This window comes from Nyctibius grandis, chromosome 1, assembly GCF_013368605.1.
Source record: "Nyctibius grandis isolate bNycGra1 chromosome 1, bNycGra1.pri, whole genome shotgun sequence".
In the NCBI taxonomy this organism is placed as follows: Eukaryota; Metazoa; Chordata; class Aves; order Nyctibiiformes; family Nyctibiidae; genus Nyctibius; species Nyctibius grandis.
In genome coordinates, this window is record NC_090658.1 from 26,575,341 (window position 1) to 26,586,532 (window position 11,192).

The 11,192-nt window shown below is 44.2% G+C and overlaps 1 protein-coding gene across 1 annotated transcript; it reads right to left on the minus strand.

Annotated features, from left to right (window-relative positions):
• Positions 1-685: 685 nt before the first annotated feature.
• On the minus strand, positions 686-10,942 carry PRPH2 (peripherin 2). Its single transcript, XM_068412977.1, has 3 exons — positions 10,362-10,942; positions 7,399-7,645; positions 686-922 (listed from the first exon to the last, which is right to left on the minus strand). Exons 1-3 carry the CDS (start codon positions 10,940-10,942, stop codon positions 686-688), a joined length of 1,065 nt encoding a protein of 354 aa, XP_068269078.1.
• Positions 10,943-11,192: the final 250 nt, after the last annotated feature.

The window sequence follows — 11,192 nt, forward strand, 5'->3', positions numbered from 1 at the left end:
ACAAATCTTACCTTAGTGTTGCTTTCATACTTGTGCTGTTTCATTAAATTACAATTTCTGCTTAGTACATAAATTCTCAGCATAAGTTTGCATTTTATTCTATGTACATCTCAAGAATACAGCAGAAAATACCATTGCTTAGCACATAAACAAAAATCACATTATATGAGAGGTTTGTCAAAATACCTGTATACTAAGTTATATACAATTCTAGAAATCCTTCTTCCTTTGACTTCCAACATGTTACTCCCCAGAAAACCAATGTGCTTGTCTTTAAAAGTTGAAGTACATAAAGTATGCTGATAAAACAGCTTGAGCAAAAAAACGTTAACTTTTCAAATTCCATTTTTAGTTTCAAAATAAGATGGAATGGATCACCGTGTGATGCCAACGATTTTTTTTTTTTTTTTTTTTTTAAAACTAACTGTCCCTGATAAGGGAACACATGAATATTGCAAGTCCTAGTGGGGGTCACTTCCCCCATAAGTTATGAATATGTTGTACTCACGTTGTGGATAAATGTATTATCCCAAGGTGCACTATGTTGTATATTTCCATATACAAAAAAAAGCATGAGTAGAAATGTGTATTCTGATCGTTGATACATAGCTTTTTAAAATGTAGATATTCACAATTCTCAGTTTTTTTATTCCTCTCTGATAAAAAGTCCACATCAATTAGAAGCTCAACTGACCGTTGCGACGGTTGGTGCCTTCCCACCTTCCTCTCCTTCGGCCCCTTCGGCATCTGCTTCCACCTGATTCAACTTACCAATCTGTTTCAAACTCTCCAGTGCCGACTTCAAAGTGTCCTTCAGGCTGTTCTCCAGGATCCAGCCTTCGCTTTCGCATTCAGGGTCTTCAGGATTTGGGATGCTTTCCAGAGAGGTGTGCAGAAGACGCAAGCCAATCATCACGAACGTCTGTGCCATGCAATGGAAAAGACAGAGAGCGTCAGGCAAACCTTTATACCCTTGTCCACGTCTTTGCCACCCTCTGCTATCAGCAGCCTGGGCTGGCGGCGTGAACAAAATGCCAAAGGCACCAAACAGGTACAGCTGAAGGGCTGCGGGAATCCTCCACACGGGAGGGGATCCTGAGCAGCTTTCCCCTTTGGGTGGCCAGGAGGGGTGAGGGGGAGCTGGCAGGAGGAAAATGCTCCCTCACAACCAGGAACAGAGAGGGTGGAGGTCTGAAATCAGCGAGTGCCTCAGCAAGTGTGACAGATGATAAGCAATAAGTGGGTGCATCAACCTACAGAGGAAGTGTATGTGCTGGCTGCTGCGAAACAGCAGCTTTGTGTGGCCATGTGCAGGAGGGGGCTTTCCACAAACCCCATTGCAGGGTGTACACCTCCTGAGAGATTTTAATGAAACCTCTGCTCCTGTGCTCTAGATGTATATAAAACTGTCTATATGTGCAACAACATGCTCTGCCACCATCCACTTAATTCTAGCTCTAAATATTTTTGCTTCACATTGACCTTAATATGCTTGGCAAGTATATTAATCTGATCAAGGAGATATTAATGAATCAGCATCTGTGCAGAACACAGCAGCATTAGGATTTGAGCCATCAGCTTGTCTACTTCAAATTCTGGTTTTGTTTTTATATAGGTATGTGCAAATAAGGAAACAAGGCAGGAGGTGATCTGGATCTCTCACTGGTTCCAGCTAAAACAAATTTCTATTTCTGATAAAATATTTACCAGTCACAGCAGCCCTGACTGAGACACTTTCTACTGTACTATGCTGGTGTAACACCCCTGACACCAGCAACACCCCAAACCTGCCTCCAGAGAGAATGGTTTTAGCCAGCCTCCTGCCATCTGACTTCCACCGTTGTAGTGCTTATGAAGAAAAGTGATTGATCTGTGAAGTAAGAGAAAGAAAGAAAGAAAGAAAAGGCAGCGCCCAGAAGAGCCAGCTTGATGAGGTTGTACGGCAGGTGGTCAGGATAGGGAACCAAAAGACTAGTTTAGTCTTTTGTGTGCTAGGTCAAGGCTAAGATTGAGAGTACTTACTGTTGTTAACGACCTCATAGGATTTGTTCTGTGAGGGAAGTACAATGCCTCTGTTATCCTATCCAAATTCCCAAGGAAGTGATTACCTCTGGTCTTCCTAAACCCTAATGGTTAAAGAGGTTGGCACCCCTGTGTGTTGCTTACCTGGTGGCACAGCTGAGGCCCATGGAGAGCTGCCCCAGACCTGCAAGGTGCTGCTCTCTCTTGGGGCTTTTGAGCTAGAGACGGAGGAAGCCTGCAAACTGTCATGCAGGATTACAGCATTGGGTAGCTGGGCAGACTTGAAGCTGGGATTCAGCCACATAGCGTGGCCAATAGCAAAATTCACATCTGGCTTTTGGACTCATGGGACTGCTCAAGCATGTGCTTCTGTGGACCATTCATTAGCCTATCTATCCTGATCATCCTGCTCATGTATGATCAGTGTCTCCAAACTCTTGGAAGACTAAAGGGTAACCATTGGTTACCTTTGAAATTTTCAGTTGTTGATGTTTCTTTGCCTTCACTCAAGACTGGAAAGACAAAAATGTTGGTCAAAAAACAAGCTTCATAAAATATTACATATCCTAAGGCAAATTTTCATCCTGTTCAGCATAGGAACACATGACTTGCAACACCTTGGTCCTCAAAGAAGGTGCTAATGGCCCTGAATCTGGAAATAGTCTCGTTCTGTTGTGCATCTACCCAATACTATCATGACTTAAATCAGTTGAAACACTATTCTGTAAAGGTCACAAGAAATGACAAATCACATCACACTAGTCTTGGGATTTAAAGCCTTTGACATCTTCCTTTCAGTCTGAGCCCCAGTTTTGCTGCTCTCAGTCATGGGACTAATATCTTTCCTATTAATGGCTGTTGCAAGTAAAGATTAATAGGACTGGATGCAAAAGATGGCCTCCCTGTTGCTCTCTACTTGTGCTACCTCGCTGTATGTCAGCAGGAGCTTTTTATTTTGTGACTGACTTACTAAGTCCCACTGTTTGACAGCAAAATTAGCTGTACTTACAGGCTTCCTGGATGGCTCTAAGTCACTAAACATGGTCATGCTTTTAAAAAGAAAGGTGCTTGTGCAGAAGGGAGCAGCTGAACTGTCCTCAGATGAGACTGTGACATTTTCTCTCAGTTTAAGAGTTAATTTTCTTAAAAATCTTGCTCTGAAAGATTTTGGGTCCCTGCGGTTGAGATTTGCTAAAAGCAGTGCAAAATGTTCGGGCTCTCCTCACCTCCTCTGACCTGAGCCTGCCTTCTCTGCCGGAGGAGACACCAGGAAGTTGAAGACAACAATCTGGCAAACTAGTCTAACTTCTATATGATAGCATAGAGCCTTGGACTATCAGTTTTGCTGAAGTAATTTTTGTTGTAAATTATTTATCCAGAACCTTTAATTCAGGCAGCTTTTCTATAGCCCCATCTCTCTATTTGCAAGTCCTGGCCAGGACACTTAAAGCTTCATGCAGTGCATAGATCGTATTATCAGCAAAATTGTGGAAGGCAGCTGTATGTGTCTGCTGCCTCAAAAACGTGTGTTAATACCTCAGCATGCTTCAGCTTTGTAGAAATACTTTGAGGGACCTACACAGGCTGGAGAAATGGACGGACAGGAGCCTCATGAAGTTCATCAAGGAGAAGTGCAAAGTCCTGCACCAGGGAAGGAACAACTCCATGTACCAGTATATGCTGGGGGGCGACCAGCTGAAAGCAGCTCACCAGTAAAGGGCCTGGGAGTCTTGGTGGACACAAAATTGGACATGAGCCAGCAATATGCCCTTGTGGCAAACAAGAATAATGGTATCCTGGGCTGCATTAGACAAAGTATTGCCAGCAGGTCGAGAGACGTGACTCTTTTCCTCTACTTAGCACTGGTGAGGCCACAGTTGGAGTGCTGTCTCCAGTTCTGGGCTCCCCAGTACAAGAGAGACAGGGACATACTGGAGAGAGTCCAACAAAGAGCCACTGAGATGATGAAGGGACTGGAGCACCTCTCCTAAGATGAAAGGCTGAGAGAAGTGGGACTGCTCAGCCTGGGGAAGAGAAGGCTCAGGGGCGATCTCATCAGTGTGTACAAATACCTGAAAGGAGAGTGCAAAGAAGATGGAGCCCAGCTTTTTTCACTGGTGCCCAGTGACAGGACAAGAGGCAATGGGCACAAACTGAAACACAGGAGCTTCTGTTTGAACATCAGGAAATGCTTTTTTGCTGTGAGGGTGACTGAGCACTGGCACAGGTTGCCCAGAGAAGTGGTGGAGTCTCCCTCCTTGGAGATATTCAAAAGCCATCTGGGCATGGTCCCGTGCAACCAGCTCCATGTGACCCTGCTTCAGCAGGAGGGGTTGGACTAGATGACCCCCAGAGTCCCTTCCAACCTCAACCAGCGTGTGGCTCTGAGTTGTAGACCTGTGCTTAATCACAATCCAGCAGAGAAGGCCTGGGCATCAGGGTCCCAAAGCTATTCCAGTCTCGCTGAGAGATGATTTCCCCTGCCCAATGGACAAACTGTCATGAAAACTCTTGTCATTTTACAGCAACTTTAAAGTGGCAGGAAGAACAAGGCCACAGTGTTACTCCAGGGCCAGGCATGGCCAGGCTGGGCCTCAACCTGTGCCGGCAGAGCAAACTGTGTCCTTCTGGAGGGTCCCTGGTTCTCTACTGCCTGTGGGTGGTTTTGAAGGTTATTAGGAGTTTTCTCCTAGTGTTCAATGCCTCGGAGAGTCTACTCTCCCGTGCATGATGTGCAATGCATCTGCTAATGTCTCAACGCTTTCTTGGGTTCCCACCTCCTGGAGCTCAGTGCTGGGCTCCCTCTGTGGCACCACATGTGAGGTCAATCTCAGGGTCTCAGCCATTCCAGTAGCTGTGACCTATCAAGAGCCACATGTTTATACAAGTGAAGGACCTGGAGCATCTCAGGAACCGGCTGCTGCCCTCCCTTCCTTTTGAAATGCTCTACTCAAGGCACCCTTGAACCCTCCATTTCCTCTTCGATGGCTGAGGCAGGTCAAGACAATAGCCAGGCTTGCTCTGCCTGACCTTCTGCGGCGAAGCCCATCTGTTTGCCAGGGTTTAGCCTGAGGCGGCTTAGCTAGAGCAGGGTGTGATTTCTTTTTGTCACCCTCATGACCGCTTGTCCCTCCTGGGAAGCCTACAGCTTTTGCTAGTAAAAGCAGCACGTGGATAATAGCATATTTCTAGAAAATATGACACGCTGCATTTTTTTCAAATAGAAGTTTTAATACTTCAAAATAGGTTCATTCTTCCTTGCACCTAATATAGAAATGTTAAATCTAAATGGTCTTCCCTGAGGTCCCTACGCCCATTTGGCATGTTATGTTTTTCCACAGCTCAAACTAACAGCTGCGATTAGTTTTCTTCCGTGCTCTGGCCCACTTCCCACAGGCCAATACCACCAACCCAGCTGTAAGAGTCCTCCACCGGCCCCGAGAAGGGCTTTGCTGGGGAGGTGCTGTGGCCATGCTGCTGACCTGAGCTCACAGCGGCTCCAGGGGCAAAGCAAACTGGGCGCTCCTTTGCTTTTGCACTTTCTGTAACTTCTCAGCAAGCCGGTCCAAGGGAACACGAGAAGCGCAGAGCCAGCATGCTAACTCCCCGCTGGGTCGCACCCTGGTCAGTCCAAGCTCTTACCTTGGCCAGGAGTCGGGACCTCTGCCACACTCCTACGCTGTATAAAATTGTTTCCTACCCTGACTGCAATTTAAAGAAAGTGGTTATATTTCAAGGGAGACTAAATTAATGCCTGCTTCCTGCTTTGCTTCCTCCCTTCAAAGTTTGCCTTAAAAGCAGACGGAGTTTGAGACCCAAACCTGGACCCTTTATGGTAGAATATCAGGCAGGTCATAAATATTCAGGAGGGCCAATTAATATAACCCAGGATTGTGATATTTCTTGAAAGCTTTGCCCTGAGAGTCCTCTGATTACCTGAGAAAAATCTCACCTTTTATTTTTAAAAAGACGAAGAAAAAAAAGAGAAGGTTGTATTTCTCATTACACCACATGGAAAATACTACCTAGGTGTACTTTGGAGAGTTAGAAATAAAGTGCTGCATTTTTATCGCTGCTATTAATGTTAACGTATCACTGTCATTAATCTCCTACAAGTCAGCAGACGTATGTTACAGATTCCTAGTCATGATTTTTACAGCTAGTGTTAGCATTTCTGTGCATTTTTCCCCTGAGTTTTTGAATTTCCTTCTGATTTTCATATACAGCTGAAATTCCCCTCTTTTCAAGCTCTTAATTTGAATTTGGGCTGAGACACGAGCTTCTCTTTCTTTTCTTACCAGAATAAGAGTGCTACAAGGAGGCAGTACCTTTCTCAGCAGTGTGGAGCAGTTATTTTTAAAATAACACAACACAAAGTAACTTTATGGTATTTTTTCAGTTCACAGATTATTTGAGTAGGTGTTTATTTTCTAAAAAGCATCTTCATTCCTGGAAGGATGTTGCCCAGAGCTTGCATCAAAATGTAATGCATCCTTTTTTTAATTTGCATTTATCTAAGCTGTAAAAAAGCTGGCTGAACCATTTGAAATAGGCAATGCCATTTGCAGCAGCATTTCAGGGGTCAGAAAGGGTGTGCTGCACTCTGTGTCGCACAGTGAGCTGCAGCCTCCCCGTTTGCCACTCTTGCCACTGCCAGCCCACGCTCCCTGCATATTAGTATTGATTAAACACCCCGGCTAGAACAATGGCCATCTCCCAGAGGCAGAAGGACGTTTTCCTCGCAGCCAATGAGCAGTACTTTAGCAGGAAACCTGCACTTCAGGTTATGCTGCCCACAAACATGTACACTGGGCAGTATCTACGCCTGTTTGCATATGCATGGTGGTTTTGGGAAGCAGAATAAAATAAAATTAATCTATCTGCTTCACCTAAACCACTTCTTGTGACCAAAACCATTGATGGCGATGATGGAGCTCCAGTGTCCAGCTTGATGGAGCAAATCAAACGTTGCCCTCAAGCTGTACACTGCGCATGGCTCTAGGTCTTATTTTCATCAGCACATAAACCCCTTAATTGCACTTTCTGTCCCACAAATTACTGCCACCTCTTTCTGATGAGCTGCTTTGTGTACTTTTCATTCCCCGCTAATGGTGACACACGTGAGGCTCTGGCCCCTTGCTCTGAAGGGGGTGTCTGTAATCTAACACCCCCCGTGCTTCCCAGCTGTGTCTCCAGCCTGGGACCTTTCAGGCCTTACACAGATGTTCACTATTAAATGTTTTCTCAGCCAAAGAACAGCAGTGGACGATTTATTTTAAATAGATCTGTTCTTTAACTTGAAAGTCCACACTGAAAAACGCTCTGCCCCTCTGGAGCTGGTGCTTCAGCAAAGCAGGGCTGAGGGGAGAGGGTTACCTCAAAAAGCCAGACGAGGAGGACGACAGCGCCCATGGAGCTCATCATGCTGCTGTAGTAGTGCAGGAGGGCTTCCCGGCAGCCACGGCGCCAGAGGTTGAGCTCCTCCGTTTGGTAGTCATAGCTGTAGTGAGCCGAGTTGTTGGTGATCTGGTACTGGATGCAGGGTCTCGGCGAGCTTGGGTTGCAGCAGCTGAAAGGGACGCCGTCCACCAAGTACCTTCCATCCACGTTGCTTTTGATGCGACTATGGGCAAGGGCAGAACGAAGCGTGAATACACACACACACACATACAAAGATATACCAGAGCAAACTTGCACGAGAAAGGAAAGCAAAGGCAACATGGATTTTCCACCATGCCTCCTGGCCATACCATTTCTCCACATCCCCCATTTACATAACATAGTGGCATTTGTCCCAGGTGTTTTTTCTCTCTGAAATCCTTTTCTATGTCAAGGCTACACTGAGTCTATAATTAACTCTTCATGATGGAAATGCACCCTTTCAGGTCACTTCTTCAATTAAATTAATTTTTAAGAAAAGTAAATATCAGAGAGAAATTTCAGGAGGGGCAGTCAGTAAAGAGTGATCACAGCATAGTTAGGGTGGAAAGGACCACTGGAGGTGACCTGAGCTTGGAAAAGGACCCACAACAGCCTTAGGACCTGCCATATCCACCTAGACCATTGATCCAGCAAACCTAATAGCTTCTCATTGGTGATAATAACTCCAGGAAGGGGTTATGCATTTATTCTTGGTTTGGGAAGGTAGCCAGTATTTAAAACATGAAATGTGCTTCAGCAATAGGATGTTGAAAAATTTCTGAAGTCCCTGCTCACTTGAGACGGTGGCTGCTCTCCATAAACAGCCATTTAGTCTGGTGTTTTACGAGATGTTTAGGTGAGAGATAATTAGAAGGCAAATAGTTCCACTGGCACTGCAAAAGAAGACTATAATAAGACTTAGAAAATGACAGAATGGAGAACCACAGTGGTCTAGAAAGGTGAAAGAAAATCTGACAGTCGCTTGTAGCTTTCTATGTGGATATTTTAAAGCTGTGTCACAGAGAGAGGTGATTGCCAACAGCCTGGTGAAGCAAAATTCCACTTTGCAGTCGTGACCTAAATATATCTAAATACCAAATACAGCTGAGGCTTTATCTTTAGGTGTAAAGTGTGCTCTGAATTGGGTCTAATTCCCATTGATGTGTAAATGCTCCATCAGTTTCAGAGAGATAGGATCAGGCCTTCACTCAAATAATATAAAGATCACATTGCAGGGGACGGACTCCCACCTTCCCTGGAATTAAGGAGAACTTTGCTATTGACTTCAAAGGGGCAAGAATATCCCACCAGGAATGTGAGCAGAGATTGTGCACCACCACGTAGTTCAAACCTTGAATTCACTCATTAACATCCATTTGCAGATTTTTAATGCCCTATTTCCTGCCTCAGTAGTACAAAGAAATTGCCGTGAGTCTCGGTCCCAAACAAGACAGCATTTATTAAGGACGATATAACCTTGTTTTCCTTCTGTGCTTTGCCCTTCCACTGCTGCTGGATTAAGTTACAGCTCTCAAATCTCCGTATAATGCCAGCAAGGTGAACTACTTATGTCTTCAAGTAGTTATTTATACCCATGGGCATACCTTCGCAATGCAAATACTCCCTTATTAAATAGCGAATGTATCTGTTATAACCTCGCTGTGCAATAGGTTACCCCTGCAACAGGTTTCTCTATAAAGCCCTAGTTCAGAATTGCAAAACCAACCGGACCACCCAACAAGTCAAAACAATATGCGGAGAGACACACATGTGAAATACCATTTACACAGTCAGGCAGGGATCCCAGGAGATACACAAAGCTTTTTTCAAAATTACTTCAGACATTTTTAACATAGGCTGCATATTTAAAAGGCAGATTGCTTCCAGTTTACAAGACACCTTGTGCAATCACAGAGTACGAACATTAATGAATGCTGTTCCCAGAGAACTCTGAATAACGTTCTCTTCCCCGATGCTTAATTTTTTAAAAGGTTGTGGGTACTTACACTCAATGCTAATTTTTTAATTTCACAAGTTCATTTGTTCTCGTGTTTATTTTTTACTTGTGCTTACTGCGCCTAACCTGATCTTGAGATTACCTCCTCCTTGGGCACTGACATCAGAGCCATTAAGGTGTTTCTGGTCAACAACCTGTCCTGGTTTGTATAGAGGAAATTAGTGCTGTTTTCATGTGAGGTTTAAAACAATTAGGCACAAGTATATATACTGAACATGTTATACAGGAGAGAACTTAAAATGCATTTGGCTACAAGGGACACTGTGTAAAGCTAGGAATGTCAACGGGTGTTGGCGCTCAACATTATCACAGCGCTGAAGCAATCCACCGAGTGAATAGAAAAATAAAATTCTAAATCTTCAGGATTTAGAACATATGATTTATTGGTAAAGCATTACTCTCTCTATTTGTTTCCATGAGACTGATTATTTGCCAATATCTAAAGTGGAGTTTTAAAACTGGTATTAACAGTGTATATCCAGGGAAGTCTTTTTTTAGGAACTTAATAAGTCGCATTGAAACCTCCTTTAGGACTAGCGAAGTTCTGATACTTTCCTGTTGATTTTGGGAGTAGGTGTGTGTGGCTCAATATGATGGCTTTATAAGGAGGTAAAAGACAGTAAACAATACTATTTTAAGCCTGTTTCCGTCACACGGAGTAAGAGTGAGAATTGTATTTTGATGCTTTATATTTTATGTTCTGGATAACTTTAGAGGAATCTGTCAGGGAAGGAAGCAATCTAGCTGATCATTTGGAATGCTTATTAAGCAAAAGCAGAGAAAAACCCCATTTTTATACAACCCTCCTCCCCAGTCAGTGCATGTTGGAACATACATTTCTTTAGTATAATACTGATCAAATAACGATACTACGCGATACAAACCCCTCAAAGTCACTTACTCTTTCACTTCTTTGGAGCTGAAGTCCAGATATCTGTTGCTGATCCACTGAACTTCGAACCAATCTCTGAAGCCATTGTTCCCACAGCATTTGAACTCAATTTGGAGCATGTCAATGGTCTTCTTCATGAAGCATCTTCCAGGGGTGTCTGTATCCCGGTAGAACTTCATACCATTCTTGAGCCCCTGGGCCAGCGTGCTCTCCAGAGAGCCCCGCATGAGAAAGCAAATCAGAGCAACGAAGAAAATGAGTATGTTAAAGAGGAAACACAGTGCCAGGTAAGGTTTCAGCAAAGGCTTCCACTTGGCAAATTTAGCGGGATCCAGAGAATCGTAACACATTTTGCCAGCAAAACCATTGAAGGCGCAGGATAATATACCCATCAATATCAAAGAATTGGGCACAAAGTGGCTTTCAGAATTGTCCATCACTTCGCTTCGCTTCCGGAGTTCAATTTTGAGGAACAACCCCATGCTAAAAACAAGGATTCCAGCAAACACTGAAAACCAGTTCATGAGCCATAGTCCCTGCGCTAGTTTTACCCGTTTCTTGTGACTGAATTTGATTTTCAGGAGCGCCATCTTCGTAGTGTGAGATGTTGGAAGATTTCGCAGCCTGGACCCCTCTTCTCAGCGTAAGCGACTCGAGAAAGAACCATTCAGGCGTTGGAAGAGACCCCGAACGGCACAGAGGGAAGCGAGCCACTGCACGGTCCTTCCATCTTGAGCTCCCCCGTTTAGGATTCAGGCAAGTAAAATATTCAAAGATCCCAAATAACAATTTCACATTAGTGAGAATAATGGGCAATTAGCACCTACAACTATTTCTGGT